This window comes from Dreissena polymorpha, chromosome 4, assembly GCF_020536995.1.
Source record: "Dreissena polymorpha isolate Duluth1 chromosome 4, UMN_Dpol_1.0, whole genome shotgun sequence".
NCBI lineage: Eukaryota > Metazoa > Mollusca > Bivalvia > Myida > Dreissenidae > Dreissena > Dreissena polymorpha.
Window position 1 is genome coordinate 55,291,386 of NC_068358.1, and position 23,045 is coordinate 55,314,430.

The 23,045-nt window shown below is 35.8% G+C and overlaps 1 protein-coding gene and 1 non-coding gene across 2 annotated transcripts; both read right to left on the reverse strand.

The window, feature by feature from the left end:
• Nucleotides 1-7,946: 7,946 nt before the first annotated feature.
• Trnae-uuc (transfer RNA glutamic acid (anticodon UUC)) lies at nucleotides 7,947-8,018 on the reverse strand. Its single transcript has one exon. It is a non-coding gene; the product is annotated as a tRNA-Glu (tRNA).
• Nucleotides 8,019-13,510: 5,492 nt separating this feature from the next.
• On the reverse strand, nucleotides 13,511-18,784 carry LOC127879353 (putative nuclease HARBI1). The gene is made up of 5 exons (XM_052426128.1): nucleotides 18,742-18,784; nucleotides 17,973-18,085; nucleotides 17,539-17,650; nucleotides 17,072-17,168; nucleotides 13,511-15,968 (listed from the first exon to the last, which is right to left on the reverse strand). The coding sequence occupies exons 3-5, from the start codon at nucleotides 17,648-17,650 to the stop codon at nucleotides 15,782-15,784; spliced, it is 396 nt and encodes a 131-aa protein (XP_052282088.1). The 5' UTR covers nucleotides 17,973-18,085; nucleotides 18,742-18,784; the 3' UTR covers nucleotides 13,511-15,781.
• Nucleotides 18,785-23,045: the final 4,261 nt, after the last annotated feature.

Genomic DNA, 23,045 nt, shown 5'->3' on the forward strand with positions numbered 1-23,045 from the left:
AAACACAACCTTGAACAGTATGACGTCAAATGAAATAATCGAATTATTATGTCGATGTCGAATGAACAACACACATTGTTTTCGATGTTATTTTGATTTATTTTGGTATGTGTGATTTGTTTGTGCATTTATAGCGAAAATACACATTTTCTCGGACATGCGCACGAGGGCAGATACGGATTTTGAGAGCGCCCGCAGATGATCATGCACTCGATAACGTGTATTTTCCCTATATTATTGATAGACAAGGTTATGAAGAATGTTCTAACCTTGACTCCAAGTCATGGGCATCAAACGTTCGGAAAGTTATGCAAGAATCAGGTTTCTTGTATCCAGAATACGTGATATTATATAAACATTAATCGCTTAATTATACTTATTAGCGATGTATTAAAATATTTGTTAACATCAAAATGGCGAACGAATGTAAATGACACTTCCTCACCATTTCTGAACAAGGAATAAATCATTTTCAAAAGATCCGTTGACTTTGGAAAAAAATGGATATTTAGAAACATGATAGCAAAAATGAGACTGTCCTCTCATGTTCTGTTTATTGAAACTCGTAGGCAAAAACACATTCCGAGAAATGAGATGTGTAAATTGTGTACACTTAATAAAATTAAATAAGAATAGCATTGTGTATACCTTTCATATTGACAAATTAAGAAATATACCTTTACCTGATGTAAGTCAAATAAGACCAAGAATATTTAAATTTTTACAATTATAGAAAGAGACCAGCAGAATCAATATTGATATGTTCCACCTAATTTCTGTATAAAATACTTAAACTTGGAGCCGATATAACAAAGATTTATGGCAAAATATCTTCTTTTTCTTCAAATTGAACATTTGTATACAATATCTACCTGCTTTCTTTTAATCAATTACTGATTAAAAAAAATATTTGACTTTGTTAAAACTAAATACATCATACGTGCCGACGAAAATTCATAAAAACACAATGAAAAAAATATATGAAACATTAATTTTATCATTTATCTTGAACTTTTTCTTTCTCTGATTTGTGCAGTTGTAATTTTGAGGCATGATTTTTGATGTTGGTATTGCGAAAATGAATAAACGAACTGTGATTTTTTCATCACGAAGCATTCAAACCACAGAAAAGGCAAGTCATTTTGATTTAATTAAACTTACAATAGAATTATTGGCGTCGCACTGAAGTGCGGCGACTAGTATGAAAAACTTTTCTTTTCGCTTATAGGAGGAGAAGTTATTTTACGGATCAATGTATATATTTTGTTGTCAGAATATCTTGCATAGTGCTGATTTTTTGTGTAAATTAGTGTAAATAAGTACTGCATTTGTGACTATTACATTTACTACAACATTTATTGGTTCAAGATGGTAGCCGGGTAATTCAGGATGGTAGTCGGGTGGTTCAGGAGGGTAGCCAGATGGTTCAGGATGGTAGCCGGGTGGTTCAGGAGGGTAGCCGGTCAGTTCAGGATGGTAGCCGGGTAGTAAAGGCGATAGCCTATTAATCCAATTACCACTGGTTTTAGCTCAATAAGGGTAAACAAAGCTATACTCTCTCTCTCTCTCTCTCTCTCTCTCTCTCTATATATATATATATATATATATATATATATATATATATATATACTCAATTTATAGAATTTAAAGAATAACTACAAAAATGCCAAAAACTTTGCTTGAAATGAAACATAGATCCTGCTTATATTGTATCACCTATATATCATTTGTTTTCCGTAGGGCACCCAAGTAGATTCTTAAGTTGCATGTATACACATTGTTTATACAATTTTTTTGGCAGGTTTTGTTACTTATATATGCTTATATTATTTATCGAAATGCAACGATATACCGGTACATCTACGCGATACACCATACGGATATTACATTCGTTTTTTTCAAGTTAATAAAATAAAGGTCAATAATTGCTTGTGAATTCATATCAATCTTAATATTCTGAAAAATGCATTTCTGCAATAAAACTAATTGTACTTGTTTTATAATTTAGTCATATAAAATTAAATTACTTTTTAAAGAAAAGAAAATCCACCACAATTGGGGGATGGACGGATTAAATACTTTGTGTTTAAGACACACTTAACATCAAATGTATTTTGCCGTGTGCCATTGAAAGTCCATTTAAATTGCCCTGACTTCACTGTTGATGAAAGCGTTGTCGGCTGTCATTTATTCGTATGTCGTGCCTCATACTTTTGGGACAGAGTAAACACCACACATATTAAAGTATTAAACTGGATCTTCCTTTTGGAACAATATTTTATACTTTTGCATATTTTTCACTTATAATTTCATTGCGTTGTTCATTCTCGTGCAAACACTTAATACCAGTACATAACGTGTGTAAACATCCAGTTTTTCCTCGCCCTTACATTTAGAAAAATATATGATAAACAGTATTAAAAAAAATAAAAGAAATACCTTTAATAAACATGGTACAGCTTTTTTTCTGATATTTTGGTTTTGTTGAAGAAATTCTTTTATCACATCGGAGTAGGGACTGTAGTGTTGTATTTGTACCTTCTTTAACTGTTCGAAAATTTAAGATGTATTCGTATTTTTCTAGTAAACAAAAATTCACGTTTCCGGTGCCAGCAATCGAACCCGGGCCGCGTGGGTGAACACCAGGGATACTTATCACTTGACCTCACGGATTGTATTTCCCTTATGCATTAGGAAGTAACAATCGTTGGTTTGTTTTGCCGACATGTACCCAAATGCCGAACATCTTGCTCTCAGCCCGTATCATATTGACCAATTGCTATAGGCACTAGCTCACAGATTATCAAAAATAACATTTCTTACTTTTTTCACAGATTCAAAACACTAAGAAACACAAGCATAAGGGAGCGAAATAACACAGATGACGTAGTCTCGCATTGAAAATACATGTGTGTTCCTAAGTAATCATTATATTTCAAATTGATCACATTATAACACATTACACATTCAAAACAACTGTATAATTTAGACGTTTTGTGTTGTTTTCTTTATATTTTGCGTCAACACGAGAATGCTTTATATAACGTGCTACAACATTCATGTACACATTATACTGATTGTAGTCGGATGGTCAATCCAAATGTCCCTGGTTCGAGCCCAGGATGGGTAATCTTTTTTTCTCTTCTTTGTTATTTCTTTCAAAACTACAAAATGAATGAATGTTGGCAGGGCTGAGTCTCGGGAGACTATGCTGATGCGCTCTGTTTGTCACTTCTGGGAGCAACCCCTGCTGTGGCTCAGCAGGCCGATGCGGGATTGGCAGTTATTCTTGCACAATATGCACACAAATGGGCTTGCTGTCAGGGGAATGGCGGCGCGCGCTTTTCGCATGTTTGTCTTTCGAGTTGCAAGCTCTGATCTGCTTGCCTGATCTGCCTTGAGTCCCCTATGTATTGACTGTCTCCAGGCAGTGCGAGATTCTCGGCTTAAGTCTCCCAGGTGTCTTATGCGATGCCGAAAGCTATGAAGCCTCTCTTGCAGGCATCCTTGTATCTCAGGACTGGGCGATCAACGGGTCGCGTGCTAGTTGCGAGCTGGCCGTACATGACGTCCTAAGGTATGCGTCCATCCTCCATTCGGCGCACGTGGCCAATCCAGCGGAGGCGGCGTTGAGTTAGGACATACATGCTTGGGATCCCAGTGCGTTCTAGTATGTCACTGGGCGGGATGCGATCTTGCCACTTTATCTCCAAAATTCATTTGAGGCACCGCATGTGAAAGGTGTTGAGGCGGCGTTCATGTCGCATAAGGGTCGTCCAGGTTTCGCTACCATATAGCAAGTTGCTGACGACACAGGTCTGGTATACCCTGGTCTTGGACTTCTATGTTAGAAGCTTATTTTTCCAGACTTTGTTTGCCAGACTGGACATGGTGGCTGAAGCCGTTCCAAGGCGCTTGCTAAGCTCGGTATCAATTGACAGGTTTCCGCTGATGATGGACCCAATCGAGGTGAAGTCGTCGACCACCTCCAAGGTATAGATCCTGATCTTGATGCAGGGTACGTTGCTGGCATCCTGGCCCGTGATGTTTGTCTTTTTTAGGTTGATAGTAAGCCTAAAGTCTGTACATGCCTAAGCAAAGAGGTCTATGAGTTTCAAAAGGGCCTCCTCTGTATTCGTGGCAAGGGCAGCATCTTCCGCAAACAGCATATCTCTGACGAGAACTTCTGTCACTTTTTGTCTTGCCCGTAAGCGAGCGAGGTTGAACAGTTTCCCATCAGATCTGGTGTGAATGTAGATGCCATCAGTTGACGAGTCAAAGGCATGCTTCAGCAGCACCGAGAAGAAGATGTCAAACAAGGTAGGGCAGGTGCGAGCACGCAACCCTGCTTGACACCGCTACTGATGGGGAATGGCTCGGAGGATGACCCATCGAAAACGACAGTTCCTTTCATGTCTTCGTGGAAGGATACCACCATGCTGCGTAAATGTGGAGGGCAACCGATCTTCTCCAAAAGGCGGAACAGTCCTTTCGAAACTATTAGTATTAATATTATATTGGCACTTTAAGTTCCGCAGTTGACATTAATCAATACATAGCATAACAAAACTACAAAAATGCCTAAAACTGTGAGCATGTCCTTTCAAATAACCTAAGCTCATTCAATGTTATAATGAATAATCACTTGTTAAGTCATAGTATATCCTTTTGAAAGGGCCTTTTCGCGTTTGGGTAAATTGACAAAATTGAAAAAAAAGTTGTTTCAGATTCGCACATTTTCGTTTTAGTTATGATATTTGTGAGGAAACAGTAATACTGAACATTTACCATGCTCTAACATAGCAATTATTATATGCATCTTTTGACGATTGAAAAACCCGGAAATGATAAAGCGATGCAACGCGAAACGAATTATTAATTTGGAGAGTTCTGTTGTTGTCGTTATATTTTGGGAAACTACGAGGATTGCTTATATAAAGTATACAATACGTCACTTACCGTGTCTGGAAGGATGGTCGAGTGGTCTAAGTGGTGGACTTTTTACTCCAGGACTCCAGGGGTCAGTGGTTGGAGTCCTGCTGAGGGTTACCTTTTTTCTTTTTTTAATTTTATTATTGATTTTTTGCTGGAGCTTTTTATATGCAATGTTTACATTTATCAATATAAAGCATTTAATAACAAACTTCAAAACATGCCAAAATCTGTGAAAAGGTCCCTTTAAGAACCTAATATTCAAAACAAGGTATTTCTGTAATGTATGAGAATGTTACTGCAGCTATATGCAACTCATTAACATTTAAATAACTGTTTAAATAACATACTCCTAAAAAACACTTGGGATTGGACGGTATAAATAATTTGTGTTTTTTTTTAATATACTCTAAACCTCCATCATTACACACTCATTTTTAAACCTATTTTACTTTAAACAATTCTATATACCATTAACGTGTCTTTATTTGACTTTTCATGAAAGCGCTGTCGACTGTCATAATAACATTTCAGCACGTTCAATGAAAAATTATAACAAGGAGATTTTTCAAGAGAACCTTTTGGCTATTGATTGGAATCAGGTTTTATTGTGTCAATGCTTCTGAAGCTTGGGATATTTTTAAACATATATTTATGTCAGTGATAGACAACATTGCTCCTTTTAAACAAATGAGAATTAAACAAAGGACTGAACCATGGATAGATTCTGACATTTTCGAGGTCATCAAGCAAAAAGACAATGCTTTTAGTAATAACAAAAGTGATAATAGTGCTGAAAATTTGAAATTATTTAAATTATTAAGAAATAAGTGTAAATGCTTAATTGATACAGCGAAAGAAAACTTCTTTACAGAGTCTCTAGAAGCTAACAAAAATGACTCAAAGTCATTCTGGTCCATTATTAAGAATCTTGGTTTACCATCTACTAAAGGATTATCTTCCTCTTCTAATATTTGTCTTAACATTGATGGAAATATATGTTTTGATAAGGAAATTATTGCAGATTCTTTTAACCATTTTTACACTACAGTTGCCTCAAAGCTTGTTGATAAATTACCAACTAGTGTTCTTAAGTTTGGAAAATCATTTGTCATTAATTTTTATGCAAACTTTGGTGTAAAAGCTGTTAATTAACAGTGTTTCTTTTTCTTTAGTTTCTGAGAACCAAGTGCTCAAATATTTAAACCAGCTTAGTTCTAATAAAGCAACATGTTTAGACGGTATGCCTTCACGTTTTGTGAAAGATTGCGCTTCGATTATTTCTCAACCTCTTACTCATGTTATTAATCTATCTCTTATACAGGGTGTTGTTCCAGATGATCTCAAGTCTGCTAGGGTTGTTCCTATTTTTAAGAAAAGTGATAAAACCTGTATTGGTAATTACCGTCCAGTCTCTATTTTGAGTATTATATTTAAAATATATGAAAAGGTTGTATATGACCAGGTTGAGTCATACTTCAAGGTTAACAAATTGTTGTATAAATTTCAGTCTGGTTTCAGAAGTGGTTTTTTAACGAACACCTGTCTCAAACATCTGACTGATTGTATCAGGTTGGAAATGGATAAAGGTAATCTCGTATGGATGATTCTTCTAGACCTCTAAAGGCCTTCGACACTGTTAATCACTCTATACTTCTCGTGAAATTAAGTGCAGCACGTCTTAGTGATGATATCTTAAGGTGGTTCAAATCATACCTTTCAGATAGACAGCAACTTGTTGATGTTTCAGGCACTCATTCCGGTACAGCCCCAATATCATGTGGAGTTCCACAAGGGTCAATTCTAGGTCCCCTGCTCTTCCTAATCTATGTTAATGATGTGTCTGATGTGGTTAAAAATATAGCTCTTCATATATGCAGATGACTCGGGTATTCCCGTGTCTGGTAAGCGTAAAACTGATATTGAAAGGTTATTGAAAAAGGATTTAGATCTGGTTAGTCAGTGGTTGGTTGACAATTTGTTGTCTCTACATTTAGGTAAGACGGGGTCTATTCTTTTTGGTTCTAGGCATAGAATCAGGTCAAACCCTTCTCTCGATATTTCTTGTAATGGTACCATTATTGAATCTACATCTTCAGTCATATACCTTTGGGCTACATTTGAGCAAACTTTGTCCTTTGAAACCATGGCTCGTTCAGTCATTCAGAAGGCCAACTCCAGGTTAAAATATCTATATAGAAAAAAAGAATATCTCACCCACCAAACCAAGAAACTTGTTGTCATGTCTTTGATCCAATGTCATTTTGATTATGCTTGCTCAATATGATACCATAGTCTTACCAAAGTGTTACAAAATAAGCTCTAAACCACCCAGAATAAGTTATTGCGATTTGTCCTAGGTCTCGATGCAAGGGCACATATTGGGCCAGAACACTTTCGATTGCTCAACTGGCTACCAGTCAATAAATGTGTAGACCAGATTGTTCTTGGCCATGTGTTTAAGATTAAAAATGGTTTGGCCCCTGACTATATGGGAGAACATTTTATTCCGCAGGCCTCTATTTATTCATACATGACCAGGTCAACTCAAAAAGGTGCATTTGATGTCTCCATAGTCAAAGGTTTCGGGTCAAAGTCCTTTTGTTACACGGGATGCTCATTATGGATTAATTTACCCTACAGTATAACACAGATTGATAGACTGTTTTTAAGTCGTCTTTAAAAACTCTTTTATTAGAAAAAGTGTTTGTATTTTTGGATAAAGAAATCATTTCTAGTCATCCATTTTTATCAACATTGATCCTATCTTCCATAAATGTTATGCAATCTCCATTTTTTATTGCGTTTTTTGGCATTGTTAGTTTTTTTGGATTTAGGAATCATTTCTAGTCATCCTTGGTTATCTTCATGTATTATATATTGTACATGTTGTAAATGCCCATGTATGCATTTCTTGCCGAAATAAATCTATCTAAATCTATCGGTCTTGTACCTTTGTTGACTATTTCTAATTTAGATGTATTAATATTGTTATAGGAAATAAAAATACATATTTCCGGTGCCGGGAATCGAACCCGGGCCGCCTGGGTGAAAAACAGGAATCCTAACCACTAGACCACATCGGATTATTTTTAGCTCATCTATTTTTTTTAAAAAAAATATGAGCTATTGTCATCACCTTGGCGTCGGCGTCGGCGTCGGCGTTGGCGTTGGCGTTGGCGTCCGGTTAAGTTTTGCGTTTAGGTCCACTTTTCTCAGAAAGTATCAATGCTATTGCATTCAAACTTGGTACACTTACTTACTATCATGAGGGGACTGGGCAGGCAAAGTTAGATAACTCTGGCGTGCAATTTGACAGAATTATGTGCCCTTTTTATACTTAGAAAATTGAAAATTTTGGTAAAGTTTTGCGTTTAGGTCCACTTTTCTCAGTAAGTATCAATGCTATTGCATTCAAACTTGGTACACTTACTTACTATCATGAGGGGACTGGGCAGGCAAAGTTAGATAACTCTGGCGTGCATTTTGACAGAATTATGTGCCCTTTTTATACTTAGAAAATTAAAAATTTTGGTTAAGTTTTGTGTTTAGGTCCATTTTATTCCTTAAGCATCAAAGCTATTGCTTTCATACTTGCAACACTTACTAACTATCATAAGGGGACTGTGCAGGCAAAGTAATGTAACTCTGACTGGCATTTTGACAGAATTATGTGCCTTTTTTATACTTAGAAAATTGAAAATTTGATTAAGTTTTGTGTTTAGGTCCACTTTATTCCTAAAGTATCAAAGCTATTGCTTTCATACTTGCAACACTTATGAACTATCATAAGGGGACCGTGCAGGCAAAGTTATGTAACTCTGACTGGCATTTGGACGGAATTATGGGCCCTTTATACTTAGAAAATTGAAAATTTGGTTAAGATTTATGTTTTGGTCCACTCTACCCCTAAAGTATCATAGATATTGCTTTCATACTTGGAACACTCACAAACTAAGGGTACAGTAAAAGGACAAGTTGCATAACTCTGGTTGTCATTGTTACGGAATTATGGCCCTTTTTTGACTTAGTAACTTTAAATATATGGTTAAATTTTGTGTTTCGATCCACTTTACTTCTTAAGTATCAAGGCTATTGCTTTCAAACTTCAAATACTTTCATGCTATCATGAGGTTACTGTACCTGGCAAGTTGAATTTTACCTTGACCTTTGAATGACCTTGACTCTCAAGGTCAAATTATTAAATTTTGCTAAAATTGCCATAACTTCTTTATTTATGATTAGATTTGATTGATACTTTGACGAAACTACTCTTACCTGACATACCACAATAGACTCCACCCAAACCATCCCCCGTGCCCTCCCCCCCTCCCCCCTCTGCCCTCCCCCCCCCTAATTTTTTTTTTTTAAGACCATCTCACAAATGACCACCACACCCTCACACTATACCCCCACCCCACCCCCCCACCCCACCCCCCCCCCATATTTTTTTTTGATTTTTTTTTTTTTTTTAATCTCATCTCACAAATTACCACCACCCCCATCACAAAATAACCCCCCACCCATTTTTTTTAAACGGTTATGTTTGAAATACCGTCCAACCATCGCACCCAAAAAATACCAAATACCCCCCCCCATCGCCCCCGCCACCCCCCCCCACCCCCCCCCCCCCTCCCCCCGCCCCCTATTTTTTTTTCGCTTTTTTGGAAGATAATGTAATAAATGTCCACAACCCCACACTATAAACCCCTCTTCACTCCACCCCTCCCTCCTTTGTGATTGAAAATGAGAGTCCCTTCACCTTTGAAAAGAAAATAGATGAGCGGTCTGCACCCGCAAGGCGGTGCTCTTGTTACACTTTACATTAAGAAGTACTTGTGTTGATGCGTTTACCTCGCATGTTTATGCAGTAAACAGCAAGTATAAGCGCCTAAAATATTTGAGTCGCGTTCTGAGAAAACAGGGTTTAATGCATGTGCGTAAAGTGTCATCAAAGATTAGCCTGTGCAGTTCGCACAGGCTAATCAGGGACGACACTTTCCGCCTAAACTTGATTTTCGGTAAGGAGGGACATCTTTGAAACTAAAAATGCCATAAAAGCGGACAGTGTCATCCCTGATTAGCCTGTGCGGACAGCACAGGCTAATCTGGGAAGACACTTTACGCACGTGCTTAAGCTCAGTTTTCTCAGAACAAGACACATTTAGACAAAAAAATGATCAACAGTTAAATAAAAAAACGAAAAACATTTAATGAATATTCTACAACATTTATGTATGTGATGTTGGTTTTGTTGTGAAAAGTGTCCAACCATGTCGAAGAATATGCAGAAGTGTTTGAATTTTACCTTTGTGGTATATTTGAATTTAAGATATATTCATATTTTTATGGGAAATAAACATGTATATTTCCGGTGCCGGGAATCGAACCCGGGCCGCCTGGGTGAAAACCAGGAATCCTAACCACTTTGCGCTACGTGGAAACGAATCTTACATCTTTCGCTGACGAATCAGACTTTATCATACCACCGCATTGATAACTGCCTGATATAAAGTTGCCTGATATATTTTTTTATATCATGGTCAACAGGAAGTTCTTATATCAGTCATGTGGGGAGGATGGTCACATTACTCGGAATAAACTATAAAGTAATCATTTTAAGTAAAATCAGGGACCTATACAAACTTTGTTTGTATAGGTCCCTGGTAAAATCGAATCAGATTTAACAAGACAAACAATTTGATACCAAGATGTAATATATTTTAAACACAAAATGCAACACAAACAGCAAAAAACATTTTTTACAAATATTAAGCGCGCGTGCTCATGACGTCATTATTAACACGTCAAACGACAAAAGTCATATTCTTTCCCGCTTAAACAAATATTCAACATAAAAAGACTAGAAAGGACTTACCTTTCATCATGGTTATGTCCATTCCTAAAGAAACTACTGTATCCATAATGAAGTCAAATATGTAATTCCCCAAAGCTTTATACAAACGACAGCGTACGCATTTCATTCAATGAAACATGTACATGAACGAGTACAAAGCTGCTTTAGGCACTTACATAATTGAAACTAATTTCAAATTGTCCCACTAAAGAAATTGAATAGACTACATGTTAAGTGTGTAAAACGATCCATGTGGTACATTCAACATGTTCATCCATTTACGGCATCCCACTTACATGACTGTTTCTATATTTCAAGTAAAAGTTCCAGTTTTGGTCATGTTAACCCATTTATGCCTGGCGTCTAGAAAAAAGGCATTGGCAAACAGCGTAGACCCAGATGAGACGCCGCATGATGCGGCATCTCATCTTGGTCTGCGCTGTTTGCTTAAAAGAATTTATGTAAGAATATATACTATAATTATATAGAAATAAATTTAATAGACATCTCTAATTTTGGAAATAAATTGATCCAATTTAGAAGGATGAGATAGTCCACTAGGCATAAATGGGTTAACTAGGGTTGAACGTCATCATTCGGTTTTGAGTTCACCATTTATGAATCATAATAGAAAATTTCATCCAGTTACCAATTGCAAATGGAGACATGTTAATCTATATGTCCCAGTGCATATTGAAATCTTCACCAATGTTAGCTCATTTGTCAAAATCACCACTATTATTTCAAGCATATAAATCTACTATAGCACTGTAATCCATCTTAAACATCCATGCCTTGAATTTTTCATAGTTTCCAATTTTAAATGAACGTCTCACACTTATGAACGGTTAAACTGAAATGGTCGTTCGCGGGTGATGACGCGCTTTTGCACACGGTCCAATTTCATTGGTTGATGTCACTATTTCGGTTTACACAGCATGTCATGAGAATGTGTTGTTAGTTTTTTTTAACATATCAGTTTTGTTAATCGTATTATCATCACAATTCATTTTGTAATGCATTAATAGTTATCAAATGTTAATACTATTGAATAACATACGCGCTAATTTTAAGTTATGAACGAATTAACATTTGTACAATGAACTGTCCCAAATTCAGTATACGGAGCATTCCATGTAACATTAATGGGTGTATTCAGTATATTCATAACTAAGCCGTATATCGTATTATTGGAAACAGTTTTATGGCGACAATGGCAAGCAAATATCATTATATGAACGTCATAGCGTTATTATAGCGGTTGTTAGAGGGACTATGGCAACGAAAAAACAATTCCAATTTTAATTTCAAATATTAAACAAATGCGCTAAGCGAATACATATTCGTTGGAGAACCACATGTAGTAAAAGACAACAAGAGAAATTCGGTAAACACCAAGAAAAGGGCCAAACAAACAAAAACCAATTCATGAAATGTTTTGTATGTCAAAATGCCTCAAACATTTCATGTGAAATATACCCAGTTTTAACCGTGGATATATACGCTTGCATTATATAATAATTTTCATTTGCCAAGGCCCCTTTAAAAAATTTCAAAATAAATGGCTCGATTCCTGCTCCCTGAAAATGTGATTTTTGTTGGTGGCAGTTGGTGTTTTCTCTGTGTTATATGCACCCCTCACAAACACATACAGCATAAGATCACATCATAGTTAAAAAAAAGTTTAAAAAGTAGATTGATCATTCACAATTGATCACAGTATTCCTTAGTCTAGGCTAAGTAGATCTAGTTTAGAGTGCTGGGACACGCACTGATTCCACACATAATGCAGCCTCATGTCGGAATCGCCTCATTAATTCGGACTCGCGGTACAGAGTTCGGCTGGCGGTCACCATACCGGACCGGTGGAGTTTCTCCCGAGGCATGGGATGCCCGATTTTGCTAAAAAGCTAATAACGTCAATTTAAATGAATGAAACGCAGTTACACTACAATTAAATATCTATTTGATTGCGCATCAAAATGAGATCTCATTTCAGTGCGTAGTAAAGTCGACGATTCCAGATCAACTGGCCATGGAAGGGTGGACTTCTCCATTGAAGAAGAGATCGTGGCCGGTATTCTTCGCGATCGAAATCCACACCAACTGGACGGAATACCGGGGGGTATGGAAAGTAAGTAATTTGCATAGCGTTTGTGTGATATTTCAGTTAAATGTTTATAAATGTAAATTATTGTACAATCGGGCATCATTTACATCAAATGTCCCTGTGCACCCAGCAACTGTAATTCAGTCAATAAATTGTCTACTGGGTTATGATGCCAGAGCGAGCGAGAATGTATGGCTAGGCATAAATCGGGCCTGGCAAAAACCGAGGATAGTACCAGCGATCACTGGAATTGTATTCCATTAATCTACAAGCTAAGAAAACTGGCTTGATTGTGAAGAATTTTAGTAATAATAACTTATAACAGTTGCTTGTTTTAATCTTATGAATCACTGTGTGATTATGTAGGCACATTCGAGAAGGAGAACAGGCCGCCAAAAGAGGGTCAACCGTCCTCTTCAACAGCCACCTGCAGCGTGCAGAAATACTCCCCACCTGCAGCTGTCACCACGGAGCCATGTTCCAGTGGCATATCGAACGGGAATGTACTGTAAGTTCACATAGCTGGTTAAACTATGTCTGTCTTTCGTTGTAATAAAGGCAAGTTAGTGTGAAGTTTCGTAAAACATGGACAACTGTGCAAAATATAACACTTTGTAAATTTCCCTTATTTTATTTCTGTGGAAAAATACATTAAATATGGTTTATCAATTGTAGAAATAAGTTTCTTTCAATATCAATAATTTTCTAACAGATACGAGATACTCTTGGAGTCGGATGTTTCTACAGGAGTGACACCAGAGAAAAACAGAGGTGATTATAAGCCACTTAAAACAATACATGTATTATAAAAGGTTAAGTAATTGTTAACACGCTTTTCATAAGAAATCACCATAATCAAATTAGAACTTGTTTAAAAACAAGAGGGCCAAGATGGCCCTAGTTCGCTCACCCTTTTTAAAAGGTTTTTGAAAAATTTGAACCTTGTGACCAAGATTTTGATCCCACATGAACCAATGTCATACTTTGCATTGATATCATCAAGAAAAACATCCTGGTCAAGTATCATCATGGACAATCTAAGGACAATAATTCTGTCATTTATTATGTGATTTTGCTCATTACCAAACTTGACTCATATCTTGTAGCCATATAGCTTCGATTAAGAATGCTTGGGAAATGTGAATGCAAGAGTGTTTAAAAACCAAATGTGGACGGACTGACATACGGCTGACAACGACCAACCCCAAAACCTCACCTGAGCAATCAGGTGAGCTAAAAAGTGTGTTTTTTTGCACCAAACTGAGACCTTTTCCAACTTGTCTGAGATATCAATAAAACCAAAGTCTTGATTAAGTTTCACGATATCACTTCTAGAGAGTTCACAAGGTTTCTCTATACTCATATACTAAAAACAGTCCCACTCCCTTGGCCATCATGTTTTTAGACCAATCGGGACCATCTTCAACCTCATCTGAAATATTAATTAAACCAATGTTTTCACCAAGTTTCATGATGATTGGGCAAAAATTGTGACTTATAGAGTGTTCACAAGCTTTTTTACTATATAAATATAAGGAAACTGCGTCAACCCCCACCCCTGCCAGCCATATTTTTCAACCATCATGTCATTAAGACAAACATTTTGACAAAGTTTCATGAAGATTGTGCATGAAATGTGACTTCTACAGTGTGTAAAAGGTTTTTCTTATTTTGACCTACTGACCTAGTTTTTGACCCAGCATGACCCAGTTGCGAACTCGATCAAAGTATCATTCGGACAAATCTTCTGACCAAGTTTCATGAAGATCGGACAAGAAATGTGGCCTATAGAGTGTTTTCAAACCAAATGTGGACGACAGACGACGGACAAAGACCGATCACAAAAGCTCACCTGAGAAATCAAGTAAGCTCAAAAAAGGTAGCATTATAATTGCTACTGTATACATGTAATTACACAATTATGGACTTGACTGTGGCGACATCTTGGAATCCAATCAGGATATTCATTTTAAAGCATGAACTATCACAAAGCAAATACTATAATATATTGTGTTTTATTATCATGCAGGCAAGAAATCAATGAAGAAACGGAAGGTTGATGTGGAGGAAGAGTTATACGATCTTGAAAGCCGGCGAATTACCAGCGAGATTAGAGCCTGGGAGGCAAAGAAGATTTACTATGAAAATAAAATTGTCCAAGAAAAGGAAATACATGAACTCAACAAAACACTTATATTGAAACAAATAGATAATTTCTTGCCATTAAATCTTGACATTGTTTCTTTAACCCTTTATCACTTAGATACGTATTTTGACGGATTTGAAGTCCTAAGAAAACTAAATTTAATTAAAGACTTCTTAATAAATTCAACTTTTAAAGGCCACACTTCCAACCCCAAGATACGGACGAGCAGCAAACAGCATAAATCCTGAACAGACAGCGTGTTACATGCAGGCTGTTCTGGATTTATGCTGTTTGCTCATAGCAATTTTCACTTTGCTTCCAAGTGGGAAAGGGTTAAATTAATTGTTATTTGTTATGTTTTTCATACAAAGCAATATGTATTTAACATTTATTTTATATAGTTGTGTTGATATTATAGCATTTAGGGGGGGGCATACCTGTGTCATAAACATTTCCTGTCTGTATATGAGTTGCGTTCTGAGAAAACTAGGCATAATGCATACCGGTATGCGTAAAGTGTTGTCCCAGATTAGCGTGTGCCGACTGCACAGGCTAATCTGGGACAACACTTTATGTACATGCATTATGCCCAGTTTTTTTCAGAACGCAACACATATGTATATACATGCAAGGAAAACTTTTAAGAAAAATAACGTTCAGCAAATATATCCCTGTATTGAATTCCATTGTTGTTTTCTTGATGAACAATGTTGGGGGGTTGATTTACATCCATATCCTAATTGGGTTCCAAGATGTCACCACAGTCAAGTCCATAATTGTGTAAGAATACAGTAGCAATGATAATGCTACAGCATCTTCCAGGGTGGCATCGCAGGCCATACGCCAAGCAAGCAAAGCGACGTTTCAAAACGCCAAATGCCTGCTCCACAATAACCCTGGTCCTCAGTAGTGATCGGTTGTATCTGAAATAACATTAAATGTTATTATAATGATTGCATGAAATGATTTTTGCAATGCTGCTTCAGCGAAACTGCTCGTCTAAGTTACCATACCATGAAAAATTCTTCACAATGGCAACCTACGAAAAAATCCGAGCCAGTCCAATTGACTAAGCTAAATTTTCTCAATCGGCATTCCTCGCTGATTATCATTGATAAAGGTAAAGGCAGCATGGATCAGGTCCTCTTTCAAATTTATCGAGAGGTTCGGGACAATCTCTAACAATCTATGAACTGGTACTTAGGCTGAATGGGTCAAGTTTCCCACCGGTACTACTTCCCCATACCCTGGGTACTTTGAAGTTTACTCCAACGTACACAGATTTTCAAATGATACTTTTGGTGGTACCCCGGTATACTTACAGGTACCCCCATCTTTCCTACTACAAAATTTTTGTACCCACATTTTTTTCGTACACATATTTTTAAAATGTCGTTAAGAAAAAAAATATAATTAGGGTATGATAATTTAGTATACGAACAAGAGCAGTCGGAGGACAGCGTTCTCGACCATTCGAGTGCTTGAAAGTATAACGTAAGCCATCGTGGGGAAATTTTTCATATTCGATAATTTATTAGATGATCTTTCAAAAATAAAATGAAAAAACAATTTATTATTTTGGGGGGAGTAGGGGGGTTGAGAGGGGGTATAATGTGGGGTGTGGTCATTTATTAGATGATCTTTAAAAAATAAAAAAAGGAAACAATTTTTTTTTAGGGGGTGGGGGTTGAGAGGGGGTATTATGTGGGGTGGGTTCAAGATGATCTTGATACATTTGTCTGCTCGTGTTTGTAGGTTGGGGTCATGTTGGTAAACAAGTAATGATTTTTTAACTTTGATTATCTTTATACACAATCTTTTTTGTTAATATTATTCTGCAAAATATTTATTTTATTAATGACATAAATTTTTCCCAAAGACAACATTCGCGGGCGCTGGAAAATTGTAGAAGTATTCAAATATTTATGAATTACATGCACATGAGTATCTTGATATGCACACTCACAAAAGAAAATTCAAGAAATATGTCATTTCTCACAAACAAGTGATTGATTTTGGGGTTTACCTTTCCTGTGCCCTGTTCCTTGTTTGTAAGTAAGGGGTCATCAGATAACGTCTACTGGGGTACCCACTGTCACCCAAGATACATCCATCAAGAGTTCCTGCAGGAGATATGTAAATACATCAATGTTAAATTACATCAGGCAAATTGCATATGATACACAATCAAGCATTATTAATTAAGTATTCGGTATTAAGTGTATATAAGCAACATTCTCAAGAACCTTTTTTTTCTCTATTTGGTCATAAACAAAGGCAGCTTCTTACTACATGACCCTTAAAATATGCAAAAATATGAAGGTGCATTAAAGAACGGCTGAATGAATAGACTGTGTGGTTATTAAGAAACTCAGTCAAGGTCAATTAAATTATTCAAAAAAATATTTTTTTTCAATATGGATTAACTAAAACTTTATATGGTAATAACTGTATTGGATTACAACAATATATGCATTATAAACAATACTTAACCGTTTTCTAAATGCTGACAAAGTAAGGAATTTCTAAATATCCTGGCATCATGCACACTTCCTGGCCACTTTGCCACCACATTCAGAAAACGATAGCCAGAATCGCACACCATCTGAAAGCAGCAATTGTAGAATCATACAGAAGTTCGCGTCTGTGTTCAAAATGTTGTTATTCACACATTTCTTTAGGCGATTCAAACTGGGCCATCTAAAAACTTTACAAAATCAATAGCAACATGGCACTGCAGAAGTACCCTCATTATGTAAATTAAATGGAAAAAAGAATGTGTTTATTAAGCACATTTTGCACATAGTTAATTTGCACAGCCAATTTATTAGTTTTCCATTATGTTTGAAAGCATAGACTCTAAAAGAATGCAATAAAAAGTGAATGTTTGATGTTTCAAAACAATAAACACATTTCACATAATTTACCTGTACATTGAGTGAATGGTAGCCTTTGCGATTTACGTAGTCAGCCTCATATTCTCTTGGTGCCAGAACTTTCACATGGGTGCAGTCTATGACACCAATAACATTTGGAAAACCTAGTAAATTAACATAGAACGTTCAACAACAAAATAACAAAAATTTCATTTACAGTATGCTTTTCGGTTGTTTAAAGGGAAATGTATGCGACATAAAATTGATATTTTGTCTGTTTTAACAATAAAGACAAAAACTGATATTTTGCTATGTTGTGTTTACATTGTTTATTCTTGTTCCTGGTATTTTCTTCGGTAAATAAAAAAAATATGACAGAATAGAATATACTCTTAACTGGTATGATATTGCTGTTAAAACAAATGTTTCCAGAAACTGACAGTCAAGTGTGACAGTGACAAAGAATTTCAATCAATATTTAAAATAAACCCACATTAATGAGGTGTTTGAATCAATAAAATACCTTAAAGAAATGTAATAAATGTTGGGCATCAATTGAATAATGCAACAGGCACAGTTTTAATAGCTATTATCAGTGTTGCTATATTGCAGCTAATCTTTTACTGATGAAAAGTTCTGGGTCGCGAAATTATATGGCAATACAACATTAATATACTAATGTACACAAATTAGAGCTATAAGTATATAAATAAATAAAAAAATGTATACGTAAAAATGAACAGTACATATTACGATTTCAGAGATCTGAGATGCAGAACTTGTTTGCGTTTGGTTTGTTTACTTTTTACCCGATACCTACCTGAATGGGGGACAACTGGTTGTTCGCTCTTAGTCTCGAGTAAAATGAAGGTTAAAAATCACCAATATTTTATGCAGAAAATGTTAAGTAGGAAAAGAATGATAGCTATCATAATATACCTGCAATGGAATAAAACTTGGCCTTTGTGTCGCCAAGTAATCTTGGAAATTTTATCCGATGCACGCCCATTCGCGCCAGCAGTTTCACAACGCAATTGATGGATCTGCATATAAAGGGCGCCGAAACTCCATGAACGTCCCCAATCACCACATAGTGGGCTCCCGAGGCCAAGAAATAAAGCGTTACTAAAACGCTCAAAAGTGGTGGGAGAGGTGACGAGCGCTTCGTCGGCCTCTCTAAGAAGGGGAACAGCACTTCCACAATGTCCATTATTGTTCTACTACGGAAGCGATACCGACGAAAAATCTCTTCGTCCGATACGACTTCAAGCGGATTCAACCTATCTTGAAACACTCTCTCTATCCTAACAACTCTTCGCAACTGACGAATACGACGCCGTATCTCCGCCATATTTAAGCCGCAATAACAGACTTAAGCCTGCTAAGTACTTGGTTTAAAATAACGTACTTAAGCTAATAAGTTAATCCCGTAAATTTGTTCGTGAAATCGGATTAATTTAAGCATGCAACTTAAGCTCGTTTTTACCAGCTTAACTTAAATAATTTGACTTAAGAATTTTCGAGAAATCGGGGCCAGCTTTTTAGGGGTTTTTTTTAATATTATTTCTTTAAAATCGGGGACGAAGAGGTATGATAAACAGAAAAACAGGTTACTGCCTGATCTTTTTTTAAATATATCAGGCTCGGCACGAATAAAATAACGGCTCGGCAAGCCTCGCCGTTATATTATTCTAAGCCTTGCCTGATATATTACAAGGCAGCAACCTGTTATTCTCTATGTAGCAGTCTCCCGTAAATCTTCCATAAATTGACCAATCAAATCGCAGCATTCTATCCAACAACCTTCCATAAATCGCCACCTTGGATTTCTTAGCGAGAAAAGCTGTTTATTATTTGCGAGCGGTTTTTAGTACTAATCGAACTGTTATAACAACGATTGTTCATTAAAATAGGTGGGAATAATATCGAAGTTAATAATGTCAGTTATCGTTTTTAATGTTAACGTGCATATTTTGTATTATCGTCTTGTTATTGTAGTGTACATATATTTCGGATTATGTAAATCATTGAGTATTATTGTTGTGGTTTCGTAAGAATTCATCGCATAACCAATATTCTTGTTAAAAATACTGCTTTTTATGTGTAACTATAGAGTATTTGAACGTGTCTGGTTTTAATTATTTACCCTATTTCGTTAAAAAGTTAAATTGCACAAGTGTCAGTGACAATATTTACTGTACTTATTAAAATTAATATGTGTTTCAATCATGTAATGTTGTTACATGTACAGTCATGAGTCTTCATCCGAAGTTTGATCAGCTTCCATCTGGCGAGCTGCGTTTGATCACACGAGTAACTATGATCAGCCCACATGGCTTTCCAAAATTAAGCCAGACACCAGAGGTGATATTCCAGAAGCATCTTAAGTTGAATTCAATTTTTATCCTTAAATTGAGAATTTTTCTTATGTGTTTCATTTCATACCGCAATAGTTAGGCATCGAAAATTACATCAAAATAACATCATTTTGTCAATGTTATTTGAGGATAAGCAAAAAAAACATACATGTCTTTATTTAGTAAAGAAATACAAAACATTGTAATTTTGAACTTAAGTGAAAATATTTAAAAAGTTACTTAAGATGTTTCTGGAATAAAACCCCTGATGTGGTAGAGAAAGAGGCAAGGTAATTTTTATACCAAATGAATAAGTACTTGCTTTTTATAAATATGTGTGGGACTAATATTCAATTGAACGGTGGATTTTATACCGAACGAATAAGTACTTGCTATATATACATGTGTGAGACTAAGAAAAAAAAGAAATATTCAATCGAGCTGTACATTATTTTATTCAATAGGAGTGAAGTGTTACCTCAATTTTTTATTGTACTTCAAACTTTCTGAATAAGTGCGTTTGTAAATGTTTAATAAATAAATGTATGTTTGTAAATGTTTTTTTTTAATCTTTTCTTCTGATTGGAGACATATATTAAAAGCATTCATTGTTTTGATAATATTAAAGTGTATTCTATCGTTAATTTTATTTAATGGTACTCTATGTGTATATGCATGTTCTTCAGATTCCCTGATTTATCTGAAAAATAATTTGTCCAAAATACGCAAATGTTGGGTTATTCTACTATGTATTGGCATTTTTGATAGTCAGCAGTTGTTTATGTTTAGATTTGTTGTTCTCTTTTTTTAGTTATTTTACGTAACCTGTAACACACCAAATAACTTTCACTGTTTTAGGCATAGAAGCTGTAGAGTGCCACCGAGCGAAAAAGGAGAAGAAAACAACACCCGCTCCAAGTGTTCCGACACCCAAGGCATTGCTGTTTAGCGTGATGCCTGCTGACCAGGCTCGAAAGCAGTTAAGGGAACAGTCTGCCCGCCTTCGACCTATAAGGCCAAACCTGACCCACGCCAAGTTTTCCGCCAGAAAGGAAATGAGTAACGATGACGACATGCTTGTAAGGCAGGTTGAACAAATCGAGGCTGCTAGACAAGGTAATTAACTTTTAATTCAAAATAACTATTAATTTAAAAACTTGCAATTAGTTTGCAAATATCATTCTAAACTGAACAAATTTATTGTATTTATTACATAATCAATAGAACTTTTAAGTATAGGAAATATGTTAATGCACAAAATTTGTTTTTTCTTACAATTAATTTATTTATCAAAGAATTAAATATAATATTCAATGTTATTTATTTCAATAGTGGTGCTGATGTTTATCCAACAAGAGGTAACAATGTATTTATTCGGTGTCTGTTAATCTTTATCTGTGCAATTATCTATCCTGTATTGTCTTTTGGTGTTCTAGAGCAATAGATAGCTGGTGTTGGTTTTAGTCTTAGTTATGAATAGCTGCTATACTGTTTACTTAAACAATTCACTCGCTAAATTTGCTATTGTTTCTTTTTTATTCTCGTTTTTTAACCTTGAGTCCTTATTGCAATGTTTATTGTTATGTCACAGCTTTTTTTACCAGATGTGTACCTTTATATAGTTATAAACCTCACATAACGCGTTTCTTTCTTGCTTCTTTTGGCTAACTTTCCTTGCTAATTGATAGGGTTTCACGTTTATTTCCTTATATTGCTTTGACTTCTTCTTTTTTTTTCTCCTTCATCACAAGAATCACAATAATTTCTTGTCTCATCTAAGTGTCACTAACTGAAATTAATAGATATTTCCTAACCTTAATGCCTTAATTTCTGTTTATATAACATATTTATCTTTAGTAAAATTATATGCTTCTATTTTATTTTTTATTTTCGAAATTGTTTGCACTTCAGTAAGCATTTGATATCAATTTACTGGTATTAAGAATAATAAAAATTAAAACATTTTTGTATTGTGTGTGCTGGCATTCATTTTGGTGTCAATTATATATTTTGGACATCGGCTATTCCTGTGGCTTCCACTGCAGCTATGCAGAATGGCGCTGACCTGTCCCTTTTGCAAGGTTACCCATCTCAGCAAGCGGGAGCTGTACTGGCTGAGCAGGATAGTGCTAGACATAGATTCATTCTACATTCTAGCCACTGAAAGTTTGCACTGCATCAACAGCAACAGCAGCTTCTGTGACAACAGCAACAGCAGCTTCTGTGACAACAGCAACAGCAGCTTCTGTGACAACAGCTGCAGCAACTACTACATCATTATCTGCAGCTACTGCTACATCAGCGACAGCGATCGCTGGCAGTTCCGAACAAGTTGAGGATCAAGCTGAGGTAGGTTTTAATGAATGATATATATTATATTAAACTAAGGCATTCTTTCCTCAAGCGATCACTCATTAGTGTTTTACAATTTTACAATTTCATGTGGATTAATTAATGGAAACTAATAACTCAATATATACATTAATATCTTTGTGTCTTTATTGTTACGACCATTTATATATCAGTATGTATATTATGGAGACAGCATGTTACATTGGTGTTTTAATCCGAGAACTGTGCAAAATAAGCATAATACGTCATGTACTTTTAAATAAATACATTTTAAAACTGATTATCCATTCTTTCAAGACTCTATTGGACCAGACAGAGTTGCAGGTTATTTTCATGTGATGGACCTGGCTGAGTACTTGTTTCATTTGAAAGACTAGAAAAGTTAGGCCATAACCAATGCCGAAGCTTACCACAT